Genomic DNA, 15022 nt, shown 5'->3' with positions numbered 1-15022 from the left:
GAGTAAGCTTTTGTCAATTACTAAATTTGATCAAGATATTAATAATTGTAATACATGCATGTTCATTAAGACTACCGAAAATTTTTTTCATGAGGTTAAAAGAAATACAAAGTTACTTGAGTTATTTCACAGTCATGTTTGTGATATGCATAGTACTCCTACATTATCTGAAAAAAAAATATTATATCACATTTATAGAAGATTGTACTAGATATTGTTATGTTTATATATTATATTTCAAAAACGAAGTACTTTTAGATATAAATCTAGAGTTGAATTTTAATGTGAATTTTTTACCAAGTGCTTGAGGTTGGATAAGGGTGGAGAATATTATAATCCAAGTTACTTTGAATCCACCGGAACAATCCACCAAGTTACTTCTCTCTATACATCATAACATAATGGTGTAGTTGAAAGGAATAACATGTTCTTAACATAAATGGTAAATTCAATGTTATTATATTCTAGTATTGGATAAGGATTTTGGGGTGAAGCTTTATCAACAGCTTGTCATATAATAAATATAATTCCTAACAAAGAAACAAAAATATAAACAATGGAAGAAAAGAAAACTAAATCTTAATTATTTAAAGGTTTTGGGATATAAAGCTATAGTTAAAATTCCAAAACCCAAAAGGAAAAAGTTTGGTGAAATAAGAATAAATGCATATTTATAGGATATGCACAAAATAGTAAATAATATATGTTTATGCTTATTGAACCAAATGATTCAATTTTAGTTAACAATGTCATTGAATCAATTGATGTAATTTTTGATAAAAATATATTTAAATCTATTTAAACAATTCATCTTACAAGTGGAAAAGAAATTCCAAATCCATTAGAATAAACTGAAATTAGTGATAAATCTTATCAAGAAATAAAAACAAACAAAAGAGTTAGAAAGGCAAAAGATTTTGGATTAGATTTCTTTATGTTCCTTATGAAAGGGACTGGTGAAAGCATAAACAATAAAATTTCTTATTGTTTTAATATGGAATCTGATCTCGTTACATACAAAGAGGCAATGAAATCACAAGAATCTGCTTTTTAAAGATAAGCAATAAATGATAAAATAAACTCAATAATGGGAAATAACGCTTAGATTTTGATTGACCTTCCACTAGGTTCTAATCCAACAAGCTATAAATGGATTTTTAAAAAAGAAAATGAAGGTGGATAGAACTATAAATAAATTTAAAGCAAAGTTGGTAGCCAATGGTTTTATACAAAAGCAAGGGATAGACTACTTTGATACTTATGTTCCAGCAGCTAGAACTACTACAATTAAGCTTCTAATCTCATTTGTCTCAATTTATAATTTGATTATACATCAAATGGATGCAAAGATGACATTTTTAAATGATGAATTAGAAGAAAAGTATATATGGAACAATTGGATGGATTTATCATTTCGGGTTAAGAACATAAGGTTTGTAAGCTTGTAAAATCCTTCTATGGACTTAAGCAAGCACCAAAATAATGGCACCAAAAGTTTGATGAAATCGTTCTTACTAATGATTTTAGAATTAATGAGTTAGATAAGTGCACATATAGCAAATTTGAAAATGACAAAGGAGTTATAATTTGTTTATATGTGGATGATATACTAATATTTGGCATTGATTCAGAACAAGTTAAGAAGAAAAATAAATTTTTATCTAATAACTTTTTAATGAAAGATATAGGCGTAGCGGATATTATTCTTGAAATTAGAATAATCTAAAATGATAATGGCATAACCTTGTCACAATCGTATTATATTGAAAAAAAAGTTAAAAAGTTTGATCTTTTTGATTATATTCTACTATCTACATCTATGGATTCTCAACTAAATTAGTATCTAATATTAGTAGAACAATTGTTCAATTGAAATATGCAAGGGTAATTAATTGTCTAATGTATACAATGACTTGTACAAGGCCTGAAATAACATTTGTTGTTGGAAAGTTGAATAAGTATTCAAGTAATCTAAATAACTTGCATTGGCAAGTAGTTAAAAGAGTACTTCAATATTTAAAGAAAATAATCAATTATGGATTGCATTATAATGGATATCCTTCAATTATAAAAGGATATTCTAATACTAGTTGGATTACTAATATGAAATATCATACTTCTACAAACGAGTGAATCTTTGTACTTGGTAGGGGTGTCATTTCTTAGGGTTCCAAGAAACAAACATGTATAATGGATTTCACCATGGCAGTCGAGTTTATTGCATTAGCCGCAATAGCTAAAGAAGTTAAATGGCTAAGAAATTTGTTACATGAAATACCTTTATGGCCTAAACCAATTTCCGTAACTTCTATCTAATGTGATAGTGAAGCAACTCTAGCAAAGGCATATAGCCAAGTATATCATGAAAAATCTAAACATATTGGATTAAGACGTAGCTATGTTCGACAATTAATTTCAAATGGAGTAATCACTATAAATTATATGAGATTAAGTGAAAACCTGATGGATTTTTTAATCAAAAGTCTTGCTGGAAAGTTGGTAAAAACAACCTCAATTGGGATGGGGCTTAAGCTCATGAAGTAAAGTCATATATGATGGAAACTTGACTCAACGCTTGGTATAACATCAAGTCTTGAGTTCAATGAGATAAAGTATATCATTTGCATATGAGTGCAGCGCTATAGTAATGTTTAATGCCATCTCAGGTAAAGTGCTAGGTACCCATAATGGTAAAGGAATGATGAGTAATATATTTTTAATAGACCCATAACATAAATATGTTAGAGTATTATAGTTATGAGAACACTCTTAATAGGAGCTACCATGTGATTGTGACGTGTGGCCACTTCTAGAAGGTTAAGAGCTTGGCTTTAACAACATTTATGAAAAGAGGATGTAGATACATAACCATAAATATTTCACTAGATACCAAACATTTATTGGGTGTTGAAATCATTGTGTGAGATAAGTTCGATTAACCAAATGGAATAGCTAATTTAAAATACAGTCTATCATGCGATTTCGATTAACTTTAACTTGTTTTCACTAAATGAAGGTTCAAATCGAAAGATGCTTTTATTTATGCAATTGATTTTCAAAGTCATCATAAATCTAGATTATTTTAAAAATGGTGAGAAATTGTTAGAGATTTTCAAAATAAAATATGAAAAATAATCTTACATTGGAAAAGAAAAAATAAAGACAAATAGTTAAGTCTGTTTAAAATGAACAGTTTCAACTGTTTAAAAATAGATAATTTTTGTCTATTCAAAATAGACAATCATGTCTGTAAAAAATAACATGTGTATGTTTATAAAAAGCTTTTTTTGATTTCTTAAAAATATATAGAAACAATTCTTGAAACTTTCCATTTTTCTTCAAACTCCAATTTTTTTTTAATAAAAATTTTGTTGTAAAAAACTTTCATAAAAGTTCAGTGATCTTGTAATATATCAATGATTGCTTTGTGAATTGATTTCGTCAATATAAAATGTAGTTAGTCATTGGACTTCATTATATCCTCAAAGTTTATTACCTACAACCCTTTTACACACATATTAAGCAAATAATATGATGAAGACAAATAAAATCTTAAAAAAAATAACACCATTATATGTCTTGGAGTCTTTCCTCAAAATTTCATATTTATCAAAAACAATAATTTTAAATTTTAAGTGTTTGCTCTAACACACATTACACTACCCATTTGCTTAAATAGGCAAATACCATTTTGGGTTTTATTCATTGTATCACCTCTTCTTAGTCCTTGCCTTGGGCTGGCTATTTGATTCAGTTTTTCAGCTGGGAAAACACTAGGATTTCTGGATTTAACCAAAAGAACTAAAACCAAAATCAACTGGCAAATGGCTAGGATTAATATGCTTGGACTTTGTTTGCTTCATTCTCAATTAAATTCAGCTTGATCTTACTTAAGCTTCAATATTCCAACTAGAAAATTTTCAAATTTGAGGTTTCAAACTGAAAAACTTAATGTACATTTGATTTTTAAATATGCTTGGTTAATAAATTTAAGCTTAGTCGAGTTGAAAATATTATTATTTAAAGTTTATTTTGGATGCATAATAAGAGTTTCACGTGAAAATCGATTTGAATTTTTAATACTCAAACACAATCATCAAACATAAATCTTAAAACAGTAGGGGGCCTCTAATCACACGTCCAAATCAAACTTTTTCTTATGAAAAAGGATATTGTTATGAAATAAAATCCAAGTTTATTAGATTCCTATGAATTCAGGTATTTATATAATTAAATTAATTCATTTTTAAATTCCAATTCCAACTTTTTCTTTGCTTCAGCCGATCATACAAAAAGTTTCTTTGAATTCATTTGGAATTGTTTAGTTCCAGAATACGGAAGAAAAACTTCATTAACTCAAAGTTTTAAGCTCTTTCATTGTCTCATTTCATCGTGTTTTGTCTTTGTTTTTATTTTTTTTTCATTAATGGCCTAAATTTGCAGACTTTGCCTTAGCGGTTCCGGCGGAACTAGAATCAGCTTTGCGGTTGAAGACCGTTCAGTACTTTGTAACACATAGACCTTGGCTTGGTAAATTTGTTTATTTTTTATAATTATTTATTTTCATTTCTTTTTTTAATAATAAAATTTGATACTTTTTTATTTGTATTTGCTTAATTTCCAGTATAAAGCACTTTGGAAGTTATTAATTTTACCTGATTTTTAAATTTTAGATCTTTATGGAAAACATGTTAGACCAGTTACCCCTTTGGGAAGCGCCAGCAGAAGATCATATGTTGATCCTGCGCTTATCCATCGTTGCTTGCCTGATGAGCTGCTTTTCGAGGTATTGCAAAGCATTACTGGGTTTTTTTTTTTTTTTTTTTCCCAACAAAGTTGAAATTAATTACCTTGGTTTCTAAGTTCTAATTGTTGTTCATTTGGCAAAGAAAAATGGCAAGTGTTCTGTTGGTGAACGCGGAAAATATGAATTTGAATCACTTGATTGTGATTAGATTGATATTAACAGACTTTCTTTTGAAGTTTATTGTCTGATCGCTTGAAATTGGGGAACACTTTAGCTTAAGTGCTGCACATTCTAATTGTAATGCCAGAATATCAGTTTTTCGCCTATGAATAGCTAGAATGTTTCTTCTTTAAACAAAGAGCAATATAAAAGAAGCTAGAATGTTTCTTCTTTATATTTGGCTTTATAATTAGAGAGTAATGATGGAAATGAATGTACAGGTCTTTGTACGGATGACTCCTATGATTTAGGAAGGGCATCATGTGTTTGTTGAAAGTGGAGGTATACGATTCGTAACCCTGTGTTGTGGCGTTGTGCATGCTTAAAAGCTTGGCAGGTACATTTGGCATCGACAATGAACCTTATATTAGGCTATTGTGTATAAATTATTGAAGTTAAAAAACTGCTGCCTCTTTTATGAAGCTCTCTGGAGTGGTGGAGAATTATAAGATTTTGCAGTCTAAACATGAAGGTTCATGGAGGAAAATGTGGCTTTTAAGACCTAGAGTGCGAACTGATGGTAAGATGCACTCTCTCTCTTGCTTGTTTTCTATTTTGGGTGTAATATATTTGTTGGGAGAGGGGGTATCTTCTCTGCATTTATTTATGTTTAAACTCACTGCTCTGTGCTATGCTTGGTCTTGCTGATTGCAGCTATGTTGCCATTTCTTTCGTAGGAGCATTTCTGTGATTATATTCTACTTCAGTTTTCATCATTTCCTCAATAATTAAAATTCGTTGGTTTGGGAACTAGGTTTGGGAACTATGTCTGGGATCTCTAAGGAACTCAAACAGAATTAGGCATGGTTCTCTCTCTTCCTCACTCGCCCTCGCCCTCCTCCTCCCCCTCCCCTTCCTAACAGTCCAACACCTATACAGATGTGGGGGAAGAGAGTCTATGTGTTTGAGAGCTTTAACGAAGTTTTACAAGTAAGACAGCAACTTGAGCACCTGTATCAGAGCATAGTTTTCTTTCACAAGGATTTTATAGGCAGTTTTTGTTGTATGGTTACTCTGGACATCCTACACAGACATTGGATACGCCTGACATTTTTTTGTTGTTGTATGCTGTCATAAGGATACGTCTGACATTGGAAATGTCAGCTAAGCTGCTATATTTTAATGTTATAAACATCATACTGAGTTCAGCCTGAAATATGTTGAATCTGCTGTACATGAAAAAAAAACTGCCAATTTCAAGTTTTTATGTTATGTTTGTGGTGCATATGGAATGACATGAAGCAAGCCTGGTTTTCTTCTGTACTTACCAGTGCTTTCTTTATTTTAAATCTTTGGGATTCCTAATGATTGCTTCATGAAACTAGCATTGCTTTTCACATTGCAGGTCTTTATGTGAGTAGGAATACTTATATTCGTGCTGGAGGTCCAGAGTGGAAGATTACAAATCCAGTTCACATAGTATGCAGCCAATCTGTATCTTCATCCCTCAGCATTTTCATTTTCTCCCTTTATTCTGAATTTGTTCTGATTTCTTTCTATCTTTTTTCAATACGCCGGCAGGTCTGCTACTTCCGGTGCATGAGCTTTTTCCCTTCTGGCAGATTTCTATACAAGGTTGTATTTTACAGATAACATAGTTCACTTGTGGACATGATACTATGTTTCTAAATCTAATTGATAATGATATCTATATTTGTTTATGATTAGAATTCTTCTCAAAAAATAAAGGATGCGGTAAAATGCATGAATATCCGTGCATCTAAAGCAGACTGTGTTTTTGGTGGCCATTACACTTTGTCAGATGACAAGGTCAGGCTCTCTTTTTCGAAATAATTTTTGGAATTTCATATTTTGGTGGGGTTGATGTGCTTATGTTCCATTGAATGTGCATTAAATTAACTTTTCAATTCATTGCCTGCTTTCATCCTAGTATCAGTAGATTGATATGCATCTCAAAGGTATTTATGATCATTCTATTCTGCAGGTTGAAGCTGCTGTCTTGTACCCTGGCATGCATCCTACTGTGCTGAGAATCCGTTTTAAGGTAATACAAGAAACATGGATTTTTATTGTTTGTTTCTTTGTCCATTCATTTATGAGCTGAGGGTGAGACTTCCTAGTTAAATTTTTCTATTTAGTTAAAACCATTATCCTGGTATAAGTACAAAATTTTCCAATGTATTTAAGTATCTGCTTTTGGCTAAGGGGTCTGATGGCACATATTGCATTTTGTTTGCATTTATTTTTTATTAGTCAGTATGGTTTAATCAAAACATGGCTAATGCTGGATTGTGAACCAGCAAAATACCATAAAAGTGAGTTCAGATATCTGACAGTTTAGATGATGCTGGCTTTAAATTAGGGATTACCCCATAGTTAATGGATAATTACTTGATGGAGCATTTTTTTTTACAAACCCCCTCCCCTCCTCAATATCCTTCCCTCTGTCAAAATCTCCTCCATTAGCAGTCTTGTTATCTTCTCTTACCTATATACTTACACAGATTACGAGGGACAATAGCAGGGGCTAACAACCGAATGGATTTACTTTCCCTTGTTACAAGTGGTGTTGATGATAATGAAGCCAGTGGTCCTGAAGAGGACATCCTTGGAGTTGTCGAAAGGTGGCAGGAGGATGAAACTCACAACCCAGATGTGCCTGCAGTGTCCCACAAAAGGGGTCTAACACCATTTGTCTTTGTCCCATTTCAAGAGGTAACTTTGTTTCTACCCTTTGATCTTTTGAATAATGAACCAATAGACCACTGGTGAAAAATTCTTCAGAATCTGAAAATTGTTAAATTCTCATTGAGTAACTTTGCAAATAGTCAACAGTTAGTGGCTGGACCCTGTTCTCGCCATCTAATTTCATTAATGGGAAGTGGGTGTTAAGGTTTGAGAAGAGAGAGTGTGTATGCATTAGCTGGCAGCCCGTGATGCCACCATATTTGTATTTTTCACAATTAACCATTTGGCCTTTGTCTTCCGCTGTTTAGGTGGAAACATCTGTTTTAAATCTGCCAGTGGAAAAGATGGATTATTATGTTCCCGGCTGAGACTTCCAGCAATCAAGAATTTCATTTCTGTAAATATCCCACCAATTATCCTCCAAGCAAGCAGTTGGCATTGATTGTATTCCTTTTTTTTAATAAATGCATCTTTTTAATGGGATTATAATTTGTTTTGAATTCATGCCATGGACCATAGATTCGTAACACAGGGATCTGGGTGTCCCTTGTTTGTTTCTGGCATTTATCCTTGTTATGCCATGTAAGTTACTGAAATATGATTCACAGTGATTGCAAATAGACCGGTACGACGTTGTTGGAATGCTATGGTTTATAATTTATACACCAATGTTGTGTTTGTTATTGTAAGATAGATTCAGATTCAGATATTTCATGTTGCAGTCTTCATTTCTTTGTTTAATGCTGAAAACCAGCTAAATGTTTGGAAGAAGGGGACAGGGGAGAATACTAGAGTTACCCCTACTTGTATGGTATCACCAATCATACATGCAAAATATATTGCAAGAATATAAATTGTTCAAAGATATTATGTGCAAATAAGCACAACATATTATTATTTGGCTGAAAGTAGGGTATCTGCAACAATTGAAGGCGAGTCGTCGCTCCATTTAGAGGCATATCTATCTCCAAACAACGACAACGAACAACTGAAGCTATTGAGATATTAGATTTTAGGTCCCTCCGAGTACAATACAGGATTCCAAGATGGGCTTCGAGAAAGGAAAGTGTCCTGAAAAAAAAAAAAAAAGCAAAACAAACATATGATCCAAAGTATGATCAAGACTTGTGAATCCGGAGTATAACTTAGTTTATTTATCTAATAATCTTTATGAGATGACTTTCAGCAAATCTGGAATTCGAACATCAGTGCATGCAATTCCTTATTCCTTATTCTAAAATTTATTTCTGTAGGAATGAAACAATTCAAAGGACTATAGTCCCTCTGTATAACGGTCACAAATTATTGCAGTGACATTCAGTGAAAGAATCTGATCAAGATGCCAAGCATATCCAATTGCCTGATCACCCTGGGACAGCAAAATTACCAACTTCACACTGATTTTTCTCATATTTCCTTGTGAAGAAAGGAATATTCATATGCCTACATGACAAAACTCCCTTTCATAAGTAAATCTGAAACTCCAGCAGTGCAACTGAAGTTAAATCTAACTCTGTCATGAACCATACCACTTTTCTAAGTAGACCAACCTTGATTTTTTAGTCAAACCTCGGATACCATCATCAAAATAAATCATATCGTTTTGAAGTATGAAAGAGGGTCATGATTTAGCAAGCACAGAGAAGTTTTTATTATTGACAACCTGCTCACCCAGATCCCAACTTCAAATAACTATTGATGTGAAAGACAAGCATAGGTACATAAATGCTATGGCAAAAGTGATCAGAATAGGTCAGGTAGATAGATAATGGTGTTTAAAGCCTACGGAAAAAATTTAATAATATGTGGAAGAAAGCATTTGGGTGCAAAATAAAAGAGTGGGAAAGATGAATGTTTTGTATCACTGAATTGGTATGCAATAAGATGAGGAAACTATTCCTTTAGTAGTTGGGCCTTGAGAGGATTATCATTCACCAAGCCTAGATCTGGATATATACAGTAGCAAGCACTATCAGCAATGGGTTCCTAAGTCATATAAAAGCCACGTCCTAAAGTCATTCACAAGCCTTAAAACAATACTTCATCAGATTTTGAGAACCAAAACAAGGATGTTGAAACCCAGAAACCAAATTCAAAAATTAAACAAAAAGCAAAATGAGAGAGAGAAAGGACTAACGGAGACATAAGAGCAAGAGGGGATAATGGAGAAAGAGTGGGACTTGGCATGATTGAAGGCGGCAGCACAGAGATGAGAAGCCAAGCCCCTGCCTCGCTTCGAAGATGGGACAAAAGTGTGGACGATGTCCATCACTTTGCCATCTTGTCTTAACACGTATTCTATGTAGGCTTTCTTGTCTTCTGTCTCGAACCTCCTTTGGCTCTCGTTCCACACTATCTTTGGTGCCTCCGGTGAGCTTCCTGTTGCACTGCTCGTTGCCATCTTACTCTCTCTCTCTGTATATTTTGATTCGTTGTCCTCTGGTCTTCTGGTCTTTTAAGCAATGCTCTCTTCAGAAGCATTGGCCAAGTAAAAGATCTGGCTCGTTTGGTCTTTATTATACGCGTAGGCACCAGACAAAACGTTACAGAAGTCAGAGAGGTAGTTGGAGCTCTGTTCACCTCATTGGTTTGTCCCAAAGAAACAAAAATAAAAACAAAGCCAACATCAAGACTAAAGGGTAATGGTAATGTCATTTCCTGACAATCTAGAAGCCTGCATGCAGGCCAGATAAATGAAAAAAAATCCTAACTCTAGTAATATAATTAATGTTATCTTATTAATCAAAGAATAATTAAAATTCCAATTGTCAGCATTTTAATGTTGGAATCGATTATCATTAACTGATAAGTAGACCTGGTCATATTGAGCAATGTTTCCAAGGAATCAGGATCAAAGAGCTAACGACCAAGTAAACAAGGCAAGAACATCATATATCTCAACCTTATATATTCAAGTAATCCAGCGGAGCAAGATGCCCTTTGGAAAAGAGTGTACAGTTTCATAATCTTGATCACAGACACAACATATACAGAGAGTTTATCAAACTGGATGGAACAAAACGGAGTGAAAAATCTCATGTATTTTCAGTCAATTTCTTATAATACATTTCCAACTTTAAACCATATAGAATAACATTAAAAAATTACAGCTTCGGAGTTTGGCATTCTTTATTCTGCGCGAGATTGACCAGCTCGAGATGAGAGGATGATCCCCACAATGAGTCCATAAAGAGCAAGTGCTTCCGCAAAAATGAGGATAAGAATCATACCCACAAAGAGCTTAGGTTGTTGCGCATTAGCCCTAAAAGCAATATCAAAGAGTAAAACAGGAAACAATAAGCACTTTGGTGGCATTCAATTTATATCAGTGTATATAAACTAAAATATAAGTAGTTTGGCACATGGTAGCATTCTACCTAGATCAATATATATATAGTAGAATAAAATCAAATCAATCAAATCAGTCAAAAAAGTGGCCCAAATCAACAAAAGGTTGAATTCAAACAAAAAGGACGGACATCTTAAAGGCCACACTAAGAAATACAGTACATAACAAATACGATACCCAATAGCACAAAACCAAGCCAAAAGCCCATTAGAAGACTAAGTCAATGTTAAGGACAAGCACTTGAGCAAAGAGATCATCCGACGAGCTCCATTGTCTGAAAGCCAGGATGTAATTCAAGACTAAAATGCCCAATTACAGGGGTAATAGCAGTGAGATAAAAGGAAAAAGATGCATTAACAAATACCTTTGCCTTTCTAAAATGACAGATGTGCTATTCAAATGTTCAGAAATCAAACCAGAATACAAATCTATCTGCAGATTGGAACTGGTCCTTTCAAAAGCAAATTTTCCATTGGAATATTATACTAAGTACCATCGCTCCCATCTAGATAATGAACTATTAATTGTAAAGGTCTGCATATCTTTCTCATTTACACTTTCTTCAAGCGAGACTTGACATTGACACTCAAATTCTAGACAGAAGAACCAAACATGCACATTATCTGTCAAATCTAGGAATTCACCACATCACTTAGCACATAACAGAAATCAAGCTAATCCTCCTTTCATCTAGCAGGGATAAAGGGAAATCAGCAATGAGGTCCCAGTGTCCACAATGAAGTAATTGACATTTTGTTGTCCCTTCAAAATATCAGAATAAAGTCCATTTTTTAACATTTTACTTATTCCAAGTCCAACAAACCGTTTTAACCGCTAAAAGAAACGGTACCGAACAAATAAGAAAACTGCCTTCTTCAAGTTCAAAAAAGAAAGCAAAACAACATAGAAGTACACCAAGGTTACAGATGAATGCTACTTTAAAGGTGACAGCAAGAACCCACATATCAAAGTTAGCCCCCATCAAAAACAAGTTTAAAAAGTGTTCATTTCCCACTTCATTAGTAAGTAAGAGTTACACTTTCAATAGCTTAGAAAACAATTTTCTATAAAAAGTAGTTTCACCAATTCAAAACTCAAAATCTACATCTCCATAATGAATGTAAACATTAGCAAATACAAACATGTAAAACAATTCAAAACTCACATTTGGATTGACTAAAGCATTTTACATCCAATTCAATTCCCAAAACAAGCACCAGGAAGAAAAGATTACCTGACTCCAGCATCGCCAACAATTCCAATGGCCATTCCAGCAGAAAGTCCGGCGAGGCCACAAGCAAGGCCAGACGACAAGTGTGCATACCCATCAAACAAATAATAAGATTTTGCCTTTGGGTTGATCCCAGTACTAATAATAACAGCTATAATCAATCCATAAATACCCAAAACTCCAGCCATAACCACTGGAACTATGGATTTCATCACAAGCTCTGGTCTCATCACTCCCATTGAGGCTACCCCCACACCGCTCTTCGCTGTCCCATACGCATCCCCCATACCTAGAAAAATAAACTACAAATTAACTACTGACAAAATTCACTGAGCCTTTGATTCTATTTTGGCCTTACATCAAATAAAATGTCTCTTATAATTCCTATTAATTTCAACATTTATTAAACTAAAAAATTCATTGAAAATTTTAATTGAAAAAAATGAAATTTTATCACAATCTTCAAATATACTACTACTGGAAGGAGAAATTGGATATTTCATCGCCGAAGAAAGGAGCAGTTTCATCGCCGCTGAAAGTGGACATCTTTTTCTTTTTTCATTTGTTTGGTTGCGGAGATAGGATAATTCTTGGGTTGGATTGCGGAATTTTCTTTTCCTACTGGTTTTTTTTAATTTCGAAAGGGGATGGGATAATTCTTGGATTGGATTGCGGATTTTTCTTTTCCTACTGGTTTTTTTTTAATTTCTAAAGGGGATGGGAAGATGGGGATTGGGGAAGGGAATGACTTGACCGGTAGCTTGATTTACCATAATACCCTCAGTGGTTTTAGTGGATGCGATTTGGCCCATGAAGCCACCAATAGTCCAGTTCCAATTTTTTATGGGCTTTTGAGCCCAAATAGGAAAATAAAGAACATTTCCACCTTCTAACATTAACTAATAGGTTATTCCTTAAGGCATAATAACATTTTTTTTTGCCCATGTTTGTTTAGATGACTATGAAATAATATTTTATCGTTTCACAAATCTTGTCAAATTTATTTTATTTATTAACTCAAGATTTTATAAAATCTTAAAATTTAACCATCGAAATGGCTTATCTCCTTAAAAATAATTAAAGCATATGACTATTATACTTATTATTAAATCATTTTCATATTATTCATAAGAATTGATTTTCTGATATAAGTTGTGTTTTTATTGAATTTTTTTATTTATTTAAAATTTAAATTCTAATTAAAATATAAGTACTATATTTATTATTAAATTAAATATTTAATTGTGGTTAAAATTAATTTTCAATGAGATTTATTACACATAAAAGACAAAAAAAGTTAATGTTTTTATATTATTTCATGTTCCACATTTTAAATAATAAATTTGTTAATGTAAAAACACCATTAGCTAAAGTTACTTAATCATTAGATAGAGGTAGGGTTACTGCCAAATGTTGACAAGTGGCATTATAAATTTCTATTGCTTTAGTCACATCAATTTTAGATTGTTTATAAAATGTCGGTTGGTGCTCTTATGTCAAATAGTTAGAAAATTGAAAATGTCACCAAAAAAAATAATAATACTATCAAATTGTGGGTTAAGTAATCTTTGTCATCAAGGTAATAATAAAATAATTTGTTGATACATTGATGAAGTTGACCTTTGATAATGTACAATAGTCTTTCTTTGAGTTTTGTTGCAAATTTTCATATTGAAAATATATCTCAAATACCAACAAAATTTTGGTTCAATCTATTAGTTAATGGTTCCTCTCTTCATAAATGATTTTGCATTTGAATTTTATTAGTGATTAAAAATTGTATTGATGTTTATCTCAAATAAGTAATTACTACGAAATTTAATATATTTTATTTTAATTTAGGAGATTAAGATGTGTTTAATATATAAAATTATGATAATAAGATAATATTATAAATAAAATTAAATTAAATAATTTTATTATTTTGATGTGTGTAAAGATTAGGATCGAATAATTTATTTATTCATTAAAATTATTTTTTTAAAATTTATATAATTTAAATTATTAATATAATATTTAATAATATAATATGATATATAAGTTTAATTTCATTAATTAAAAATAATTTTTTTTACTTTGAGATGATTGAATTTATCTTATATCAAGAGAATAATTAATTTTTTTATAATTTTATCATTTTCTTTATATATAAATTAAATATAATATAAGATGATATCATTATGTCATATTTATTATACTACACGCCAAACACATGACATTAAAATCTATTCATTTGAATTTTTTTTATTAAAAAAAAAAAAACTCAATCATTGCATTTCATTATAGCATTTGAATCTTAAATACACTTTAACCAAATATTGCTAAATGCTAACCTATTTCAATTAGAGGGTTTACTATTTCTTTATGTATCATAGATCCAAATTAGGATGTAATCCTTGCTTTAAATTTCAAAGTACAAACATTTCCCAATATTCATTATATTTTGTTTATGAAAAAAATTGACAAGATTGAGCAATAATTATGAAAAGAAAAAAAAAAATTCTCATAACTAAGTCTATGCTATTATTGTGTTATTATTTGCCAATCATTTCATTATATATTGAGAAACATTTTTAAAACATTAAAAGTGTTTCCGAAAGGATACACTATTAAAGTTTAGAAGTTTTTAATTTCAAAATTTGAAGCTTTTATGATTAGAAGGGATCTCTATAAAATTACTTAAAATTGATAAAAAAAAATTAAGTTTTATTCAAATAGAGATGGATATTGATATTAAATCTTAAAAAATATTAAAAGTATAATTTTTAAATATTTGTTGTGTATGATAATATAGTTTCTTCTCTATATATATTTGTATCTTATATAT

At 31.6% G+C, this 15022-nt stretch overlaps 2 protein-coding genes and 1 pseudogene across 5 annotated transcripts; 1 reads left to right on the top strand and 2 right to left on the bottom strand.

The window, feature by feature from the left end:
• Positions 1 to 4185: 4185 nt before the first annotated feature.
• On the top strand, positions 4186 to 8253 carry LOC111315136 (F-box protein 7-like; annotated as a pseudogene). The gene is made up of 11 exons (XR_016330742.1): positions 4186 to 4218; positions 4444 to 4530; positions 4674 to 4786; positions 5188 to 5303; positions 5390 to 5486; positions 6312 to 6385; positions 6488 to 6541; positions 6635 to 6736; positions 6912 to 6967; positions 7429 to 7642; positions 7924 to 8253. The product of XR_016330742.1 is annotated as an F-box protein 7-like (transcript).
• A 71-nt stretch (positions 8254 to 8324) lies between these two features.
• On the bottom strand, positions 8325 to 10353 carry LOC111315642 (acetyltransferase At1g77540-like). The gene is made up of 2 exons (XM_089749440.1): positions 9753 to 10353; positions 8325 to 8686 (listed from the first exon to the last, which is right to left on the bottom strand). The coding sequence occupies exons 1-2, from the start codon at positions 10014 to 10016 to the stop codon at positions 8621 to 8623; spliced, it is 330 nt and encodes a 109-aa protein (XP_089605566.1). The 5' UTR covers positions 10017 to 10353; the 3' UTR covers positions 8325 to 8620.
• A 155-nt stretch (positions 10354 to 10508) lies between these two features.
• LOC111315644 (V-type proton ATPase 16 kDa proteolipid subunit) lies at positions 10509 to 12916 on the bottom strand. 3 transcript variants are annotated; one of them, XM_089749439.1, is made up of 3 exons: positions 12674 to 12916; positions 12199 to 12484; positions 10509 to 10877 (listed from the first exon to the last, which is right to left on the bottom strand). In XM_089749439.1, exons 1-3 carry the CDS (start codon positions 12720 to 12722, stop codon positions 10745 to 10747), a joined length of 468 nt encoding a protein of 155 aa, XP_089605565.1. In that variant the 5' UTR covers positions 12723 to 12916; the 3' UTR covers positions 10509 to 10744. The 3 variants fall into 3 exon arrangements, with proteins under 3 accessions (XP_089605565.1, XP_089605563.1, XP_089605564.1); XM_089749437.1 differs by having other exon boundaries at positions 12668 to 12914; XM_089749438.1 differs by having other exon boundaries at positions 12671 to 12914.
• Positions 12917 to 15022: the final 2106 nt, after the last annotated feature.

Source organism: Durio zibethinus, chromosome 20, assembly GCF_047325235.1.
Source record: "Durio zibethinus cultivar Kanyao isolate XHJ-2024 chromosome 20, ASM4732523v1, whole genome shotgun sequence".
Lineage (NCBI taxonomy): Eukaryota > Viridiplantae > Streptophyta > Magnoliopsida > Malvales > Malvaceae > Durio > Durio zibethinus.
This window is presented reverse-complemented; position numbering and strand designations above follow the sequence as displayed.

Excerpts from the sequence above, each read along its gene's own strand:
- LOC111315644 (XM_089749437.1), bottom strand. The coding sequence starts at position 12,722 with ATGAAACTGCTCCTTTCTTCGGCGATGAAATATCCAATTTCTCCTTCC. Across the intron at positions 12,485-12,667 it reads AATTTCTCCTTCCAGTAGTA|GTATGGGGGATGCGTATGGG; the intron begins GTATATTTGAAG and ends TTATTTTTCTAG. Across the intron at positions 10,878-12,198 it reads GTTGGCGATGCTGGAGTCAG|GGCTAATGCGCAACAACCTA; the intron begins GTAATCTTTTCT and ends TATTGCTTTTAG.
- LOC111315642 (XM_089749440.1), bottom strand. The coding sequence starts at position 10,016 with ATGGCAACGAGCAGTGCAACAGGAAGCTCACCGGAGGCACCAAAGATA. Across the intron at positions 8,687-9,752 it reads CCTCTTGCTCTTATGTCTCC|GACACTTTCCTTTCTCGAAG; the intron begins GTTAGTCCTTTC and ends TTTTTTTTTCAG.